The following is a 20,819-nucleotide window of genomic DNA, read 5'->3' as shown; positions in this document are numbered from 1 at the left end:
AGCCTGGATATTGTCCAGGTCTTGCTGCATTTGGACATGGACTGCTTCAGTATCTAAGAAGCTGTGAATGGTGCTGAACATTGTGCAATCATCAGTGAACATCCCCATTTCGGACCTTATGATAGAAGGAAGGTCATTAATGAAGCAGCTGAAGATGGTTGGGCCGAGGACACTACCCTGAGGAACTCCTACGGTGATGTCCTGGAGCAGAGATGACTGACCTCCAACAACCACAACCATCTTCCTTTGTGCTAGGTATGACTCCAACCAATGGAGTTTTCCCCTTGATTCCCATCGGCTCCATAGAAACATAGAAACTAGGAGCAGGAGAAGGCCATTTGGCTCTTCGAGCCTCCTCTGCCATTCATTATGATCATGGCTGATCATTCAACTCAATAGCCTGCTCCCGCTTTCTCCCCATATCCTTTGATCCCTATCGCCCCAAAGGCAATATATAACTCCGTCTTGAAAACATGCAATGTCTTGGCCTCAACTACTTTCTGTGGTAGCGTATTCCACAGGCTCACCACTCTCTGGGTGAAGAAATTTCTCCTCATCTCAGTCCTAAATGGTCTACCCCGTATTCTTGGGCTGTGACCCCTGGTTCTGGACTCCCACACCACCGGGAACATCCTTCCTGCACCTACCCTGTCTAGTCCTGTTAGAATTTTATAGGTTTCTGTGACATCCCCTCCCCTCATTCTTCTGAACTCCAGCGAATATAATCCTAACCGGCTCAATCTCTCCTCATATGTCAGTCCCACCATCTCAGGGATCAGTCTGGTAAACCTTCGCTGCACTTCATCTATGGCAAGTACATCCTTCCTCAGATCAGGAGACCAAAACTGCACACAATATTCCAGGTATGGTCTCACCAAGGCCCTGTATAATTGCAGCAAGACATCCCTTCTCCTGTACTCGAATCCTCTCGCTATGAAGGCCAACATACCATTTGCCTTCTTTACCGCCTGCTGCACCTGCATGCTTACCTTCAGCGACTGGTGTACGAGGACACCCAGGTCTTGTTGCACATTCCCTTCTCTCAATTTGTAGCCGTTCAGATAATAATCTGTCTTCCTATTTTTGCTACCAAAACGGATAACCTCACATTTATCGACATTATACTGTATCTGCCATGCAATCACTCAGCTTGTCCAAATCATACTGAAGCATCTCTGCATCCTCCTCACAGTTCACCCTCCCACCCAGCTTTGTGTCATCTGCAAATGTGGAGATATTACATTTAGTTCCCTCATCTAAATCGTTAATATATTTTGTGAATAGCTTGGGTCGCAGCACCGATTCCTGCGGTACCCCACTAATCATTGCCTGCAATTCGGAAAAAGACCCGTTTATTCGTATTCTTTGTTTCCTGTCTGCCAACCAGTTCTCTAAATACGCTATCACCAATCCCATGTGCTTTAATTTTACACGCCAATCTCTTATGTGGGACTTTGTCGAAAGCCTTCTGAAAGTCCAAATAAGCCACATCCACTGGCTCCCCCTCATCAACTCTACTAGTTACATCCTCAAAAATTTCCAGTAGATTTGTCAAGCATGATTTCCCTTTCGTAAATCCATGCTGACTCTGTCCGATTCTGCCACTGTTTTCCAAGTGCTCAGCTATTAAATCTTTTATAATGGACTCTAGAATTTTCCCCACTACTGATGTCAGGCTGACTGGTCTATAATTCCCTGTTTCTCTCTATCTCTCTTTTTAAATAGTGGGGCTACATTAGCTACCCTCCAATCTGTAGGAACTGTTCCAGAGTTTATAGAATCTTGGAAGATGACCAGCAAAGCATCCACTATTTCTAGGGCCACTTCCTTATGTACTCTGGGATGTAGATTATCAGGCCCCGGGGATTTATTGGCCTTCAATCCCATCAATTTCTCCAACACCATTTCCCTACTAATACTGATTTCTTTCAGTTCCTCCCTCTCACGAAACCCTGTGTTCCCCAACATTTCTGGGATGTTATTAGTGTCCTCCTTTGTGAAGACAGAACCAAAGTATGTATTTAGTTGGTCAGCAATTTCTTTGTTCCCCATTATAAATTCCCCTGTATCTGATTGTAAGGGACCTACATTTGTCTTCATCAATTTTTTTCTCTTCACATACCTATAGAAACTTTTACAGTCAGTTTTTATGTTCCCTGCAAGCTTACTCTCGTACTCTATTTTCCCCTTCTTAATCAATTCCTAGGTCCTCCTTTGCTGAATTCTAAACTGATCCCAATCCTCAGGTCTGTTGTTTTTTCTGGCCAATTTGTATGCCTCTTCCTTGGATCTAATACTGCCTCTAATTTCCCCTGTAAGCCATGGTTTGGCCACCTTTCCTGTTTTAACTCCAGTTGACTTGGATAATTGGTGATTCCAGTTTTACTAGGGCTCCTTGATGCCACACTTGGTCAAGTGCAGCTCACTCCTCACCTCAGGAGTTCAGCTTTTTTGTCCATGTTTGAACCAAGGCTGTAATGAGGTCAGGAGCTGAGTGGCCCTAGCAGAACCCAAACTGGGCATCAGTGAGCAGGTTATTGCTAAGCAAGTGCCACTTGATAGCACTGTTGATGACCCCTTCCATCACTTTACTGATGACCGAGAGTAGACTGAAGGGGTAGTAATTGGCTGGGTTGGATTTGTCTTTCTTTTTGTGTACAGGACATACCTGGGCAATTTTCCACATAGCCAGGTAGATGGCAGTGTTGTAGCTGTACTGGAACAGCTTGGCTAAGGGCACGGCAAGTTCTGGAGCCCAAGTCTTCAGTACTATTGCCGGGCTATTGTCAGAGTCCATAGTCTTTGCAGTGTCCAGTGCCTTTCAGCAGTTTCTTGATATCACGTGGAGTGAATCGAATTGGCTGAAGGCTGGCATCTGTGATGCTGGAGACCTCCGGAGGAGGCCAAGATGGATCATCCACTCGGCACTTCTGGCTGAAGATTGTTGCAAATGCTTCAGCCTTACCTTTTGCACTGATGTGTTGGGCGCCTCCATCATTGAGGATGAGGATATTTGTGGAGGCTCCTCCTTCTACAACTGAATGGCTTGCTAGGCCATTTCAGGAGGGCATTTAAGTCTTGTTTAATTGTCCACCACCATTCACGACTGGATATGGCAGGGCTGCAGAGCTTAGATCTGATCCATTGGTTGTGAAATCACTTAGCTCTATCTATAACTTGCTGCTTATGCTGTTTGACACGCAAGTAGTCCTGTGTCATAGCTTCACCAGTTGACACCTCATTTTTAGGTATACCTGGTGCTGCTCCTGGCATGCTCTTTTACACTCTTCATTGAACTAGGGTTGATGGTAATGGTAGAGTGAGGGATATGCCAGGCCATGAGGTTACAGGTTGTGTTCAAGTACAATTCTGCTTCTGCTGTTGGCCCACATTGCCTCATGGATGCCCAGTCTTGAGTTGCTGGATCTGTTCGAAATCTATCCCATTTAGCACAGTGGTAGTGCCACACAACACAACGGAGGGTATCCTCAGTGTGAAGGTGAGACTTCGTCTCCGCAATGACTACGCGGTGGTCACTCCTACCAATACTATCATGGACAGATGCATCTGCGGGAGGCAGATTAGTGAGGATGAGGTCAAGTATGTTTTTCCCTCTTGTTGGTCTCCTCGCCACATGCCGCAGACTCAGTCTAGCAGCTATGTCATTTAGGACTCAGCCAGTAGTGATGCTACCGAGTCACTCTTGGTGATGGACATTGAAGTCCCCTACCCAGAGTACATTCTGCGCCCTTCCCCCCTCAGTGTTTCCTCCAACATGGAGGAGCACTGATTCTTCAGTTGAGGAAGGGCGGTATGTGACAAACAGCAGTAAGTTTCTTTGCGCATGTTTGACTTGATGCCATGAGACTTCATGGGGTCTGGAGTAGATGTTGAGGACTCCCAGGGTAACTCCCTCCCGACTGTATACCACTGGGCTGCCACCCCTGCTGGGTCTGTCCTGCCGGTGGGGCAGGACATAGCCAGGGATGGTGGTGGTGGTGTCTGGGACATTATCTGTAAGGTATGATTCCGTGAGGATGACTAAGTCAGGCTGTTGCTTGACTAGTCTGTGAGACAGCTTTCCCAATTTTGGCACTAGCCCCCAGATGTTAGTAAGGAGGACTTTGCAGGGTCGACAGGGCTGCAACTGCCGTCGTTGTTTCCAGTGCCTAGGTCGATGACGGGTGGTCCGTCTGGTTTCATTCCTTTTTTGTGACTTTGTAGTGGTTTGTTATAACTGAGTGGCTTGTTAGGCCATTTCAGAGGGCATTTAAGAGTCAATCACATTGCTGGGGTCTGGGGTCACATGAAGGCCAGACCAGATAAGGACGACAGATTTCCTTCCCTAAAGGACATTACTGAACCAGATGGGTTTTTACAGCAATCAACATTAGACTTTTAATTCCAGATTTTATTGAATTCAAATTCTACCATCTGCTGTGGCAGGATTCGAACCCTGGTCCCCAGAGCATTACCCTGGATCTCTGGATTACTAGTCCAACCACAATAGCACTACACCATTGCCAGCTTCACTTTCCTTCTATGCCCATTAGACTTACAGACCAGAACCCAAAGTCAGATAATTACCAAAGCTTGGAAGATTAATCGCTTGGTCTGAGTATGGTGTCAATGAATCATATACCGGCTCAGATTTCTTGAGCCTTCTGTTTACTTCCACCAAGGTTGTCCTTTCAAATCTCCTCCAACCATCCTAAGGTTGCAAACTCCCTGTTCAACATGACGTTTTAAACTCTCCTGGTTCTAATATTCTTTAACAATGGGGTTTTTAATCTAAAAGTCCCTCTCTTTTTCTCTGCCTCTTTCTCCAGCTTAGCTATACCAGAAATTCCACTTGTTAGTAAAATCCTTCAGTTACCTTCAAGAAGGTTGCTCACTACCACCTTGTCAGTGGCAACTAGGGATGGGCAATAAATGCTAGCCCAGCCAGCGAAGCCCACATCGCATGAATGAGTATATAAAAAAACCAAGAATTTAAAAACTTTTTTAGCCAGCATCCAGAATTTCAACCAAATTGTGCTGGAAGAGATGTTTCCTTTGCTCCAGCTTGTTCTAAACTCTCAAACTAAACTGCATGTACCGAACCGAAAACCAACCCGAGGAACCTACTCACCCCTATAATTAACTTGTTGCCCCTTTTTTTCCTGTTGTTCATCTCCCAGGCAACCTGAGCCCATGATCATTCACTGGAACCCAGCTTTTTTTTAAACCAGAAATCAGATCCTAATTCTTAATGGGACAACCTCCCACATAAGATACAGATTTTCCCCACAAAAACACATGGGCCATCACAACAGCCTCACTCCTCCCTATCTCTGCAATCTCCACCAGCCCCACAACCCTCTGAGATATCTGCACTCCTTTAATTTTGGCCTCGTGTGCATCCCCAATTTTTAGTTGCCTAAGCCCCAAATTTAAGAAGCTTTTTAAAACCTACCTCTTTGACTATGCGTTTGATGATTGGCTCTAATGTCTCACGTGACCCAATGTCAGATATTGTTCAACCAAGTTCCTGTGAAGGACCTTGGGGTGTTTCACTACATTAAAGGTGCTACAGAAGTACAAGTTGTGGTTGCAGCATTTGAAAGACGAAAAGACAGTTAATATTTTGGGGTATAAAAGTTTTGTCAGGGCTTGAAACTGGGAGTTAAATATCATGATGATGGTGGGTTGACTGGGCAAGTATAAAGAAAACAATGGGAAAAGGGAAAGAGCCTGGTGTGCTCACTCCTATCACAAAGAACCAGTTCATGCATTTAATTGCCTGACTTCCAACAGTTAAAGTCTTTTTAAAAAAAAAACAAGTTCACACTTTTGAGTACAGTGGGAAAAATTAGAACCAAACTTCATTAATAGCCACAACAAGGCAGATGCCAAAGGCACTGATGAAAGGCAAACCATAGAACTTAAAGTTTACTGAGATGAAGACTTATATACCCAGAGAGCACAATCTTCTAAGCTATTCCTTACTTTTACTCTGCCCATGAAACAAGAGATGGAAAATCCACATCTGAAGCCCCCAGGTCATGTTGGCTTCAGTATCCTTAATGCTCAGGGTTGGGAGAGTGGAGGTTGTTGGGGGGTGGGGAAGGAAAAAAGATCAATCAGCATTCCTGCTCAGTTGCTATTCCTAGATGTCTGCTGGAACATGAGTGTGGATGCTTGCTGAAATCTGGGCCAGGTTCATCTGTGATGCAACTGCCTCATCTATAATCAAGTCATCTGCTGACTCTCATCTCGGTTCACATTTGGATGAGTTACTGAACAGCTGCTATTCCCTTGGGAGTTGTACCCGTTTTGTGGCAGAGGAGAGAGGACTGGATAGGGGGAACAACAAAACTGTGAACGGTAATGATTTTTAGTCACCATTTTTCAACTGCATGTGATCTTCGTCTAGGAAGCAACTTGTCTCAATACATTGTTCTGTAAAAATGTCACCAACCACCTTTAACTCTCTTAAAGTTACAAAGAACGTTGCTGGACTAACAAGTATTGACCTCATGTCTTACCATCATGTCTGCAGGGGGATTCGCAACCTTTCTGTGGTGAAGCCACACGAAGAAAGATCTGCTGTCGCCAGGACTGCCGACGGCTACGTACCAAATTCCCATTACTCCCTCTGCCTGGGCTCGGCCTGGATTCATAGTCACTGTGGTAAGAAAATACCAAGAAAGTCAACTGCAATCCATTAACCCAGTCTGTAATATTAAAAGTTGTCATGACCAAGTTCAGTTAATTTTCCTTTTATGAAAAATTAACTCAATAAATGACTACAAAAATGTCAGATTTAAGTGCAGGTTGAATGGTTGTTTTCATTTCAATGTGTTGAACCTTCTGATGAGCATATGAAACTTAAAGCTACATGCATTCTAATACCAAATATTACAATAGTCTCAACATACTTAAAAAAATTCAAAGACTAGGATTGAACCGTGCTTTATCCACCTGTTACCATTTTGTGGAACATTTGTAAATGCAAGCCATGTTCATGATAGCATTAGGGAAACTGTGCCTGTGAGTTAGTTAGCTTAGCCCTGTCAGGAAATTGAAGTAACAATTCAAGTAATATAGGCATTAGTCCAGGCCGCATTAGAATCAATACAATGCATACACATTGGTATCTTAACGATTAGGCTCACTAAACACTCCTAACAGAACTCCTAAATCAAGCAAACACCAACATTCAAGATCAGAGGAAAAAAGGTGATTCTTCAACTGTCCAATATTCATAAAATGTAGGAGCAATTAAGACAACCTGAAATTCCTCCCAGGAATAGAACCAGAGCTGTATAAGTACTTAAGTGATACAACTGAAATTTTATCTATAAAGATGCACTTCCATTATGCAATGATTTGAAAACCCACAGGACTAAGTTTTTCAAAATAAAAGCAACATTTTCTTCCATTTACTTCTGTGTCATATGGCATGGAAACTCTTAATCATGATGATTAATGCGTGTTCAGTAGTTCCTTGTTGGCAAGAAAGCATCAGCACTTAACCAATTATTCCTTTACCCTCAATCCCATCCCTGGCCAATTTTGATCTTCGCAAAAGATGACAACCTTAGTTTATTTCCATGTTTATACAGCGGACCTTAACTTTCTTCATTCCTATTATCCACATTCTCCAATATCTGTAAATATTTCCCTAAAAGTAGAGAGAGTGAATTGGGAGGCCAACAGGCACTGGGGGGTGGGCGATAAAAAAATCATCCAAACCCTATTTCATCACATCTGAAAAAGAGTGAAAGAGGGCACATTTTTCAATGAAGTGCCTGAAATGACAATAGCATAAAATTAAAATAAACCAATTAAAGGTAATTTTAATCCTGTACGATGAGGCATCAGTGATCTTCGAATTTCCAATAGTGAAGACCCCGTTCACTGCCACCAGCCAGGTTTTATGCTAAAGTTGACTGCATTAATGCTATAAACCTCAACACCCAGGAATCAAGCACAGAGCAAAACCAAAACCTAAATAATACTACAACACGTGACTAAGATGTGATTCCTGATGCTCCTTTACTGCTTCCAGATATTGAAGAAAGCAAAGGAATATTAGCAACTTGCAGAGTTACCCCTCTGACAGCTGTGTGATTGACAGGCTTTACTACATCTGTACTCAAATGGATCCTTGTTTTTGCCTCCTGAATTACTTCACTGTAAATACAGTTTTATAAAAAATCAGACTCTGGGCTACTTTTATCTCTATCAACACCTCTGTCAATGAACAAATGATGAATTTGCCTCACATAGTTCCAGGAAGCAAATGAGGAGGGTAGGAATAGACAATACTTTACTGTATATAACCATCCTGGAAAATCCATGAGAGAGAGAGAGAGAGGGGATACTAAACAAAGTCAGCCACAAAGAAAAAGATGATAACCACAGCTGCCTGGTGTACTTCTATCATTTATTGTTAGTTACAAAGTTGAGTAATAGTTTCAAATAAAATTTCAGTAGCTAACATAAAAATATTGACAGTGAAGTTATATGGTACAAAATTAGGTTGGATTTGTAGTGTAAACCATTTTTAAGCTCGTAGTGCTCCTGAATCCAAAGCAATCTCTTCTAGCAAATGAAGTTGGGGCCAATACTGTGGGAGGATTAATTTTTCTTTAATGATTTGAAGAAAAAAAAAAATTACGCTTAGGATATGGGTGTTGCTGCCAAGGCTGGAATTTATTACCCAACCCTAGTTTCCACAACTCAGTGGCTTCCTAAGGCACTGAAGCAGGCAATTAAAGGTTAACCACATTGATATGGGACTAAAGACTGATGTGAGCCAGATCAGGTAAGGGCAGCAGAGTTCCTAAAGGGTATTACAGAATCACAGAATTTTAATGGCACAGGAGGAGGCCTTTTGGCCTATCATGTCTGCAACGGCTCTCCAAATAAGCATTATGACCTGGTGCCATGCGTTGACTAGTTCTGTTTTTAACAGCAATCTGATAGGCTCATGGTCACTTCTACTGACAACAGCTTTTACTGTCAGATTTTTTTTAAAAACTGAATTCAGATTCTCAAATTGCCCGGGTGGATTTGGACTCTGCGTTCTGCATGATGTCATATTCGTCAACACCTCCCCCTGTCGATTAAGATAAACGGCAAGATCCTGGAAAACATGGGCCATTTTGCATGTCTTAGGAGCCTCCTCTTGACAAAGGCAGACATAGACAACAAAATTCATCATCACCTCCAATGTGCCAGCTCAGCTTACAGCTAATTGAGGAGAGGAGAATTTGAGGACCATGATCTCAAACCTGAGACTAAAGTCACGTTTGCCAGGCAGCAGTGATCCCCGTGCTCTTTTATGCTTCAGACATTTGGACAATCTGCAGCAGACACCTCAAAGCACTGGAGAAGTACCACCAGTGGTGCTTTCACAAGATCCTCCAAATCCAGCGGCAAGCAGGCAGTCGAACAGCAACATCCTCTCCCAAGCCAAAATGTCCAGCATTGAGGCACTAAACTCAAAACCAACTCTGCTGGGCAGGACATGTCATTCATATGCCTGACACCGGATTCCCAACTGCTCTACTCGGAACTTGGTTGTGGCAGGAGACTCTCAGGAGGACACCTGAGACGCATTAGGGATGTCCTCAAAGCCCCCCTGAAGACGTCAAACATTCCCGCCAACTCATGAGAGTCCCTGGCTTATGATTGACCAAATTGGAGAAGGTTTATTCGGGAAAGCACAGAACACATTAAAAGACTTTGTTGGAAACATGCAGAAACAAAGTCGGAGCATCAGAGAGAGCGCACAAACCTCCCAACAATTCATCCACTTGAACCTCCAAGCACCACCTACCCCACATGTGGCAGAATCTACAGAGTACAGATTGGAATAATCAGACATTTCGAAGCCAATCAAACCAGAGTGGAAGCAAGTTATCTTTGAACATGAAGGACTGCCTAAGATGGATATTCATCCCAGTGAACTTCCCGTTTCCCCCCGCATGATTCATGTATGCCAGTTTTGCCATCTATTTCATTTTTTTGTTAATCCACAGTCAAATATATTTAGTCTGATCTTAAGAATGCATTGTCCTGCTTGTCCAACATCACTTTATGAGGTGTTCCATTTTTCTTGTATTGAAATGCTGATGAACACTACACTCCTCCAATCATTTGTTTAGATTCATCCTTTGAATTTGGCTCTTCTAAAATTATAAACCTGGTTCCTAGCTTTTGATACATCTGGATTCCAGGCCATTTTAAACTTGATTATTTTGTTGCCACTGCCCTGCAATTGATCACTTGATCTAATAATGTTCCATTGACCTTAAAACTCCAGTCACTTTTGTTGATCTCGGAGTCCCTGGACTTTGCTCGCTTTTGCCATGACCCTTTTTTCAAGTTTATGGATCAACTAGCAGTTTTATCATCTCGTCTTCCTTTATATGTGGCTGGCTTTCTGCTTTCTGAACATTCTGCAGCAAACACACTTCATAGTTCGCATTTCAATTTTACTTTTGTCAGATTCTGCCCTTTTAGTTTCCTTTCATTGGTTTGCACTTTTCACTCCCCTTAATTGTCTCTAGTATTTGCTTTTTGATTTTAATGCTCACTGATGTTCGCTTGATTTTTGCACACTCTGGAAAGCCTGTTAAATTCTGGCTTGCCTGGTTCATTGGCTGTCGCATCCACATGATCTCTTGCAGTTTACATCCTCTCATCCCATTATGGATTTGCTTTCCAGCTGCCATCCATTTATGATCGTCACTACTGCCCTTCACGTAAAGTTTGTTGGTACTCCTTTTGTTTATCCAAGTGTTGAACTCACATGCTGTTCTTGAAGCTATACAACGGAGCCTTCCAATGGTGAAGTAATTTGTTGCTTTACAATGGACCTCACGTTAATTTCGTTCCAATGTTGATAATTCGCAATGGAGTCAGTCTTCAAATTTATCGATGCTTGATCCATTTGTGCATCTGGATGCTTTTAGATTTTTCTTTTAATCCAGTCATGATGAATCCTTCCACTGAAGTAGTCATACAGTCAACTAAAACTCAGGTTTCAACTGAAAAGTCCTACTCATCGAAAAGGAAGTCATGTTTCAAAAGGGGACTGGATTTTCAATCATCTGTGCGGTTGGAGGTGGGGGGGGGTGGTGTGTGTGGACATTCTTTGAAAATAGCGCTCCCGGAAGGCCTGTCAGTTTTCTGATGCCACCAGCATGCGCAGCAATTCTCAAAGTGAGAGCAGGGAGCCGACAGTCCGCTGCCTCCATTTATCAGCCTGTTAAGCTCTTGAAGAGCTTGTTTACAGTCTGGAGAGGGACAGAAAGAAATTTTCAAAGCTCAGAAGGGGAAGGGCAAATGTTCTACGGCACATTAGTACACAACTGTAAGCAGCCACTATTTATTGTTGCTGCTGATTTAAAATTTTGATTTAAAAAAAAAGGAAAATCCTAACTCAGGTACTCAAGAGGAGGAACAAAGTTACCATCGCTTGAGATGAGCTGTTCCAGAGTGCAACTGACAGTTTGGGCACTTGTTTGGAAGGTGAAGCTGCTGGTCCTCTACTCACTCGTCTGCCTGCTCTGTTCTGCAAAGCAACAGCAAGCCCAAGTCATGGTTGCTGCCTGCCTCCAAAATTTTCCCTCCAGAGCCAGTTCCCGCCTCAGGCCCAATTAGGGGCTTTACATGTAAAAAGAGCTTTGTTTTAGTGACACAGATACAGCGCAGGGCTAGGACCCAGAAATGATCTGGGAACCCCTGATTGAAAATCCAGTTTAGGGAGTCTGTCCATATAGCCATCAATTTCTATGCTGAAGACGTCAAATCGAAATTGTTCGTTTACCTTCGAGTCTGTGCCCCTTGGTAAAGAAAGGATGAAATAAGAACATTTTACCTTTCACTGCAATCGTTTTAGAAATGGAGAGTCAGAAACACGACACCACGTAATACCACTGCTTTTAAATGATTCACTCTGGGGAATTTGAACAATCTAATGTTTATCAGAGTTTGGGGAAAAACACAGTCCAGCAATGGGGACAATAGAGTAGTAATTAAATTACAGGACTAGTAATGCAAAAAACTGGACTAATAATCCAGAAAATACAAATTCAGTTTCATCCATGGTTTAATAAAAAATGGAAATAAAAAGTTGCTATCAGTAACAACGATCATTAAATCTGCTAGCTTGCCCTACAATCCCAACCGGTTCACAAGTATCCTTGAGGGAAACAAACCTGTTGACCCTGCCCTCTGGCTTCTTAGTGACCAATCCCTCACTAGCTGCACTCCGTTGTATAAAACTGCAGCGGTCCAGAAGGTGATGGAGCTCACCACCACCTTCTCAATGACTGCCAGCCTCATCGGCAATGCCCACATCCCAAGAATGCGTTAAAAAATTCTTAATTAGAATCTTCACAAATTGACACATTAAAAGAATTAAATATACAATATATAATATAAATTGCAGTTTATTAGGTTAAAAATGACTCTGCAAAAGCGAAGAAAGCTACCAATACACGATTCCTACCTTTTGGTGCTGTGGCTGTGAGCTACAGGAACCAGAAATTTTAGAAAGTTTGGAGTAGAGGTTGAAGATGGAAGCCTTGCTCGTAGGCCGCTAAGCTGAGAAGCACTGACAGCAGTTTTGAAAACAAAAAGGTTTACTAGAAAACAGTTTACTGGAGATCAGCATCAGAAGACTTACAGAGACATCCCTTAGCAAAATATTATATGAAAATTTTTTTTTGGCGATACAAGGTATAATTGAAACTCAACATGAACTGGTTATCAATTTTCGCTTACTCAAAAATCCCAGAATAGAATCAATTTTGCACGGAACAAATGAGTTATTGAAATTCTGATGAGCAAAAGCAAAAGAGAGTTTTTCTCAGTTTGGATAGCAAAAGCCAAAGCCTAGGCTTCCCAGGATCCCAATGAAGCTCTCTACCGCCACAAATTTCCCATCTGAAGCCAAATATCTATCCTCACTTGGTGGCTAAATGTTGTCAATTTTTGGGCACCTGATTCTGAACTGCATTTAGCACTGAGTGGTGATATCAACAGGAAGTTGCCGAACAGAAGCCAAGCATTCCTCACATGGAATAAATTACAAGTATTAAAGGCTATTGCACACTTGCAAGTCATCAGTTTGACTGGTGTAGGAACTAGATGCCAGGCAGAAGCCTGGCAAATGTAATTTATTTTATGGGGGTGGGTTGGGGGGAGAGAAATGCAGATTTGGACAGATGACCAAGAATAACAAGATGGAATCAAATAAAAATGTGGCACAATATGCAAGAATCATGGATTATCTGGCTTGTGCTTCATTACCAAGCATCAGAGGCCATCTCATCAGATGCCGAGATGATCTGTTCGAGCCTCTGCCCACTGCACACATCGCCATCGTGGACTCGCTGTGCTGGGTGTTTTCAAGTCCTGGGGTCAGTCTAGATGCACCTCTTGCGACCAGGCATGCCTCGTTGGCCACAGGTAGTGATAAGATACAGCTGGGGTTCAGCAAGGAATTGAGGCCTGGAAGTGAACGCCATATTATAAGAAAAACTTCAACGTTTCCCCTTTTACAATGAGTGACCCAGGGCCACCCTCAACTTATTACCAGAAACGAAAGGCCAAAAGAGGGAATCCCGTAACCTCTGGTCCACCTACTGCTTCTGGACTTTCTGGTCTCATGCAAATGGCGAGTGCCCATATACACTCATATTGCTGTGAGCCTCATCATTGATGTTATAATTAAGGGGCTTCCTCCTATTCCTGAGGGACGCGCCCGCTTGAAATCATTCATTATAGTGGGATGCAGTCACCACCACCATCCTAACCCCGTGAATTTTTGGGATCCAGCTTCTAATTGAAAACCAGACACTTTGAGCTTGTAAACACTTTGCAAAACTTCTAAAGTGTTAGTGTTTGTTTCATTTTTGTGACAATCAAAAAACAATTTAAACACAGGACATAATCACGGAATTTAGAAAGCTTGCTATTTCGCAAAGCCTAGTACAATACGAAGCTATTTTCTTTTTGCAAGGGATGTTTTGAAACACACACTGGAGTTCAGATTCATGCAAGTAAAGATCATTGACAATCAGGAACATGCAAATAGAGAAGGACAGAGTCAAAAAAGCACAGCAGTGACTTTCTTCCACATCAGTGCTGCAAATCCTGATAAAGGACAAGTTGGAACAAACCAAGAAACTACTCGTGGGTACTTAAATAGAGGAGATTAAAAAGTTTCCATAAACTAAACCTTACAAAATTAATTACCTGTCACTAGATAGAAAAATGGAGAGGATGGAGAATATTTCTCCACAAAGCAGATTGACTGCTTTTAAGATCTAATCTTCCAAAATGAGCAATGCATGCATTAGTCAACTAAAAGTAAATTCTTTGAAATTGATGCTGTACATAAGTGGTTGAGGGGTAGGAAGAATAAACCTCATCATCAGATATGTAATATGCCTCTATTGTTCAACAACTCTTCAAACAACTGCAAAAATTCCAAAAGGTACTAACATTTTTTTCTGCAGATATTTAAATAATGATGCCTTGACAGTGTCAGCTTTAGCCGCTGCTTATTTCTCCATAACTGGCAATAATATTTCATTTGATTGCTCCTGAACACTCAATTATTACAGAATCCACTAGAACTGATATTTTGTAATCAGAGGCCTCAGAAACTTGAAATTAGAAAACATCTCTCAACTGGTTTGAACGCGTCGATCATGTTTTTCCATTAGAAACTTAAGTTAGTTAAGAATTGAATTAAGTTTCATCCATACTATTTATGGACCACTGATGATCAAGAGTGGTTAATTGTGTATTTTTGCAGTCGTATGTTTCAATCTCATTATTTCAATATACAAGATTTCCACAGATGGTGCAAAGGGACAGTAACAAAAGCAGGCAGGCACAGACTTAATCCCCATTCCACCAAGCTCCCAGTCTCAGCAATGTTATGATGAGATAACATGGAGTATTGGTCAGCTGGAGAAAATACTGAATCTGGGCAGAGTTTCCTATCATGTTTTTTTATAAACAGTATCTTTTGTGGTTCAGGGAGAAACTATCACTTCAGAGCACCCTGTATTAACATCAAGCGATACCAGGTCAGTTATAGCAAAGCTTCCTCTGCTTTGTCTAAATGCCGTATTTAAACACCAACCTTAAAAGAATACATATTGAACCATGGTGAATCTTTTCATTTCCAGGACTAGCCAACCTTATAGCCTGACTGAACTAATCATTTGTATCAGTTTGATCCTAACTGTGTCTAGTTTTCCATTCTGGCCGTTTGCTTACAGACTGAGCCTGTTACAAAATTGAGACTGTCCAAATTTCTTTGAAATTTGGAAAAGGACATTTAAAGGTAACAGAGAGCATTGTATCCAACCAGCTTGACCTAGGTTTAATCTCGAGTGCAAGAGAGGACAGGGACCTAAATTCTCCAAGTACATGCTGGTACCTCACCAACAGTAAGCCTGCATAGGAAAATTAAAGCAAGCCCACAATTGGCTCAAATGTACTCGGGACAGACAAGGTACCTTGTCACCCATGCAGATTTAGCAAATTACCCTACGTGCTAATGTGTCACCCTACCCTTTTTCACAACTGGAATCAAACAAACAGAAAAAGGTGGGGGGTAGGGAGGGCTGGATGGGCAAAACAAACAATTGAAAAAATAAACTGAGTCAGAGAAACTGTTTGCAATGGTCCATGATTAGAGAGAGAAGCAACATTATGTGTGTGTGTGTGTGTGTGGGGGGGGGTTGCATTCTATGCTAACATGATTAAAAATAAAACATCCTGTTTTTATTCAATAATCTCGCAGCCACAACAATAAATGAGTGCTTAACGCTAACTCCATAACTGCCCTACATGCTCTGACATGCCTTGTATTTGTATGTCACCTAGTTATTTAGCTCCTGCAGTAAGTAGGTGGCACATCCAATCATGCCATGGACATGGCACAGCAGACCACACCATCACACAGCAGGCAAAGCATTGCTCAGTCATGCCTCCATATCTGGAAACAAATTGTCTCACCTTTTTTTCAATATCAGCCCACCATCCCTTGCACTGGAACTAGTCTTCAAATACTTAAAAAAATTTGGAGTGGAGGTTGAAGACCGCAGGTGATCTACAGACTTGTGCAACATGGACTGCGGCGATTTACCATGAGTGTTACCATTTGATACATCCAGGCTACGTATCCAAGCAAACAGGAGAGACAAAGACAAGTGGCCAGAATCAGAAAATAAAACATCACATTTTCTTTAAAATGTTTAACAAGTAGTAATGTAGGTGTTGTAGAATCTTTGCAGTTCTGGAAATGTTCTCAAAATAAGCATTCAAGTAAACAAAAGTGGTAATTAAGGAACATTTATTAACATAGTTTGCTAAGAGGCACATGCGCTCCTTGTTAATACAAAAGAGGCTGGACTAATGGCCTAGCCTGGAAATTTGGCTGTACTCATCCCATAACAGATGCAGTATACCAGACTTAATGGTATAAGGTGCCCTGAGCCTGCACAATTGGATTTGATGTCTAAGGGATATACTTAACTACTAAGATTCTATCTTCTCTTAGATCTCCTTGCCGTATGGAAGGCTCAAGGCGTGCCTCTGTTATGTTGCACTCTTATGGGGTTATGCCAGCCAAATTTCCAAGTCAGGCCATTGGGTAGCCTGTGTGCCCTCCTAGAGCTGTCGTGCCACCCCTCCCCCCCCTCAACCAGAGGGCACTAAACTGGGAATGGGAAGGAGGAAACAAGAGCCTTTATAATTAAGAGAGCTGCAGTGTCTTTGAAAAGATTAATTCCGGTAAAATTGGAACCGGCCCACAAAAATAACTCCTGTGGGAGCTTCTACTATTTACTTTTATCCTTTTGCATCAGGCTCTTCTCAAGTCCTCTCACTATGTTCATCAGCAGAGCCCAAGCCACAGATTTCTCTACAGACATTCACAGAGAGAAGTTTCCTTCTCTCCCCCTAAAACAGAAGGCTTCATCTTTGCTTAATATCTCACCAAACTGAAGGGGTAGAAACCCGAGGCTGCTCTGAAACTCAGTGTTCTACTAACTTACCCACAGCTCTATTTCACAGCTGGATTTTTAGATGGACCATGTAGAGCATTTCAGAAGAAATTCACTTTTCATATCACTATAATTCTAATTGCAGCCAGTTCCATCTAGGCGCTGTGTGATGACCTCCCTCCTACCATATTAAATACAGTTAACTAGGTCATGGATCCTAATTTCATTCCAATTCAACTGCACATTAACATCCCCTCTCCATCAACAATATACATTTATATGGTGGCATTAACACACAAAACTTCCCAAAACATGCAATTGTTTACTGGTATGAGGAATGGAATGCTAAGCCAAGCGTAAGGTTTAAGAGGGATGTTTGAAGCCTTGGGCAAAAGATTTTTTGAAACAAAAGAAACGTAGAGAGTTGGCAGAGTTTGGGGAGGTAGTATCAAAAGACAAGCATCCAGGTTTCTCACAACTCTGCAGCTAATGACGGGATGGAAGGATTCACAGGATTCATAAGGAGTCTGTGTAGATTTGAGGATGAAAGTAAAAACGATTGGGTCTGTGTGCAGGACAGTTTCCAGGATAAGTGTATTTTGGAAAGTTGGAGGTTATGAAGCATGGATGGGAAAGAACAGCAGAGAAGACATTGTAATTATCCAGGCTGGATGTGACAAAAACATGGGATTAGGCTTTCAGCAGCAGTGAGGTTAAGGTAGAGGCTGAAGTGAGTAATGTTGTAGAGGCAGAGGTAAGACATCTTGGTGCTGGAGAGGATACAGAGCTTGACGCTCAGTTCACAAGTCAAGCAGGATGTCAAAGTTGTGGAATATCTTATTGAAGCTGAATGGGAGGTCAGGCGGAGGGAGGGGGAGGGAGAGGGTGTTGAAATCACTGTCAAGGGGGTAGGGCTGATGGCTAAGAGTGAAAGTTTTGCATTCTTTATGTTCAGCCAGAGAAAGATTTAACTCAAGCAAATACTTGGCAAAGAAAGGTCATGACAGATAGGAAGGATCAGCCAGAGCCCATGCCACACAGCACATCATTCATGGGTTAGTTTAATTGTTTCTGATGCCTTTAGCAGACAATCTGTCACAAAAAAACTTCAATGGTTGGGAGAAAAAAATCTAAATCTCAGAATTTGGGGAAAAAATGCAGATCACTATCTAGACTATGTTTGTTTCAATGAGCGCCAATGACTCACATCACTCCAGTTTTAACAGACCCAAGTTTGCTTAGGGCACAACAATTTTGCCTGCCATGCCCCTCAAAACGTGCCTCAGCACTGGAGGCAGTTTCACAGAAGAACAGGGACTGGCAGCTCATTCTGTCCACCTTCACTAAAGGTTCGAAATGGAGGCAAGGGATCTTGCAGTGGAACAGAAATAGAATACTTTGAGAAGATTTCAAGGTTCTGTTTGGTCAGTTTTACAAGAAAAATTTGCTAGGTTGGTTCATCATAGACTATACTCTTTACGAAGTAACAGTTAACTTAAGGAACACAACAGTAATAGCTCTTTCAGTTAAAAATTGTCACTTCCATAGAAGACAAGATCTCAAATGAAAAGATTATAAAGAAATGGATGTTGTCTATAAAGTATACCAAATCTTACTTTTGTTTATGTGGTGTGTCTGTGCTCACTGAGTGATACCTCATCAGTTTTGGCTTGGGAAAGGATGGGGTCTCGTCCAGAGTCTGCTGTGGCTGTTCAACACTGGAAGGCATGTGACTGAAGGTATTGGCCCGTCGTCTAAATACTGGTTCAGTTGATTCAATGCTGTTATCTAGGTCTTGCAACAAATCTCCTGTAGAACCATGAGACTTCACAGGACTAATAGAAGGTGCCTGGTCATCACTTTCATCCGAACATGTATTCTGTGTGGACATGAGTAATTAATTTCAATTAATACAGGGTTATCACCCAGCCACCTCATCTTTGGCACACTTCTTCTCTTCCATTTAAAAAAATGTTTAAATATTTTTCTTTTCCAGGTGACTTTGATTACTTTTTCTTTTAGTTCCCCTTGGCCCCCACCCCCTGAACCACACATCCATCTTCAGCTGGGAGTGCAATTGTCTGGGGTATTGTGCGCTCCACAACCATCATTCCTCATGTCTTACCGGAGGGGGGAGATAAAACACCAATGCAAATAGGAGAATGCCTGTTGTCCCTGTAAATAATGATTAGCTAACAATGATGCATTGTCAGAGATCATATTCCAAAGCCACAGAAAGGCATTCTCTGAAACAACTTCTTAATAGCAGAGAAATAAAACTCTCATTTTTCACTATCAGGAATCCCAGCTGCCTGTTTAATTGGGGCAAGATGAGTAATGTCAGGCTAAGGAAGATAAATGTTGCTGTTGGATTACACACCATCTAGTGGCTCAATAAGAACCTGTATAATTCTCCCAAATAAGGCAAGCCAAAGACAAAAACTCACTTAAGACTTCAGCCTCAAACTTTTGGATGAAGCACTGATCAAAATCAGAACATTTGATTCAAACATATTGGTTTGGCGGTTGTTCTGGACATTCTTCCGCCTTTAGTTCATCACCTCAAATTAACCACCAGCAATCACCCTGATAGACGTATACCCACCAGTGTGCCTAACCAGCATTACACATGTGACCTCCAGACAACCCATGTTAGAGAGGAGGACACAACCCATGTTTTAGAAGACATACTTATGCTGTTTTTCCACAGTTCCAAGTGGACATCTACAAAATATATCACATTTATGCCATGCACTCCTTATCTGGCCATCATTACCATAACACAAAGTCACTCCTCAGCTATACACTTCTACCATCAGTTGGAGTTTCTTAAGCTCCAGACCTTAGAACCAACAGCAGCAATATTCAAACTCCCTCACTGCCAATACTCCAAACCTTCCTCCTGGATGATGACAGTTTTGGAAAAGAAATTTTGTAACAGTTTCTCCTTTTATTTTTCTCTGCCCCCCTCACCCTGTGTGCGTGTTTTAGAGGTTTATTCTGCAGATGTTCTCACCATTTCCCCTCATACCTGTATACGTTGACCACTTGATATAGTTTCATTAGCTTCAAAAGCAGTAGATCTCCACGCCAATACTCAAGCATCAATGCATTGAGGAAAATCCACTGTGTTATGACTTTCCATGGGCAATGTGCCAAAGGATCACGACCATGAGGATTTCACCATTATATTTAATGGAAACCCAAGTGCAATTAACATCCTCTAGCTATTAAAGATAAGAGGGTTGCAACATTTACATTTTAGTAGACTTTAAAGTAACAGAAGCCCACAAGAGAGATCCAAGTGCGGTTAGCATGATCAAAGCAGATCCCTGTCTTGCTTCAAACCACTTAATTTCAATTACATCTTTTTAATATGAAATATCAGAAAGGTCAGTACATTACAAATTTAAAACAGAACTGTTAGCTGCCCTTCTGAATAGAATTAGTACCATTGTTAAGTGGAAAGTGGAACAATGAGACACAGAGTTGGGTTTTAGGGTAGGTGACTTTCAATTAAGCACACTAATAAAGTTGATTGCACCTACAATTCTCTTATGGTTTTTGTAACGTTGATACACGTGAACCTGCAACATCATACTAAACTGTTTGATATACAACCTAGTACCAAAAGCCATCAACTCACCAGAATGCCTAATATTGTGATCTTAAAATATGAGATGTACCTGAATGATAACATTGATTAAAACAACTTCCATTTATATATGGCCCAAGACACTTAGCAGGAGTGTTATCAAACAAAATGTGATGAGAAGTCACAAAAGGAGATAA

At 41.9% G+C, this 20,819-nt stretch overlaps 1 protein-coding gene across 6 annotated transcripts in view; it reads right to left on the bottom strand.

Annotated features, from left to right (window-relative positions):
- tbc1d1 (TBC1 (tre-2/USP6, BUB2, cdc16) domain family, member 1) overlaps positions 1 to 20,819 on the bottom strand; it is a 274,907-nt gene that overhangs the window by 111,097 nt on the left and 142,991 nt on the right. For 3 of the 6 annotated variants that reach the window (XM_078546134.1, XM_078546137.1, XM_078546141.1), the window contains exons 10-13: positions 18,644 to 18,906; positions 16,039 to 16,197; positions 12,509 to 12,613; positions 6,528 to 6,667 (exon numbers count right to left, since the gene is read on the bottom strand). In XM_078546134.1, the coding sequence (XP_078402260.1) occupies positions 6,528 to 6,667; positions 12,509 to 12,613; positions 16,039 to 16,197; positions 18,644 to 18,906 (667 nt within the window). The remainder of the gene's footprint in view (positions 1 to 6,527; positions 6,668 to 12,508; positions 12,614 to 16,038; positions 16,198 to 18,643; positions 18,907 to 20,819) is intronic. The other 3 variants (XM_078546136.1, XM_078546146.1, XM_078546135.1) reach the window with 2 other exon arrangements.

The sequence above is a fragment of the Cetorhinus maximus genome, chromosome 1 (assembly GCF_964194155.1).
Source record: "Cetorhinus maximus chromosome 1, sCetMax3.hap1.1, whole genome shotgun sequence".
NCBI classification, from domain to species: Eukaryota; Metazoa; Chordata; class Chondrichthyes; order Lamniformes; family Cetorhinidae; genus Cetorhinus; species Cetorhinus maximus.
The sequence above is the reverse complement of the archived record's forward strand: the minus strand, read 5'-3'. Positions and strand labels throughout refer to the sequence as shown.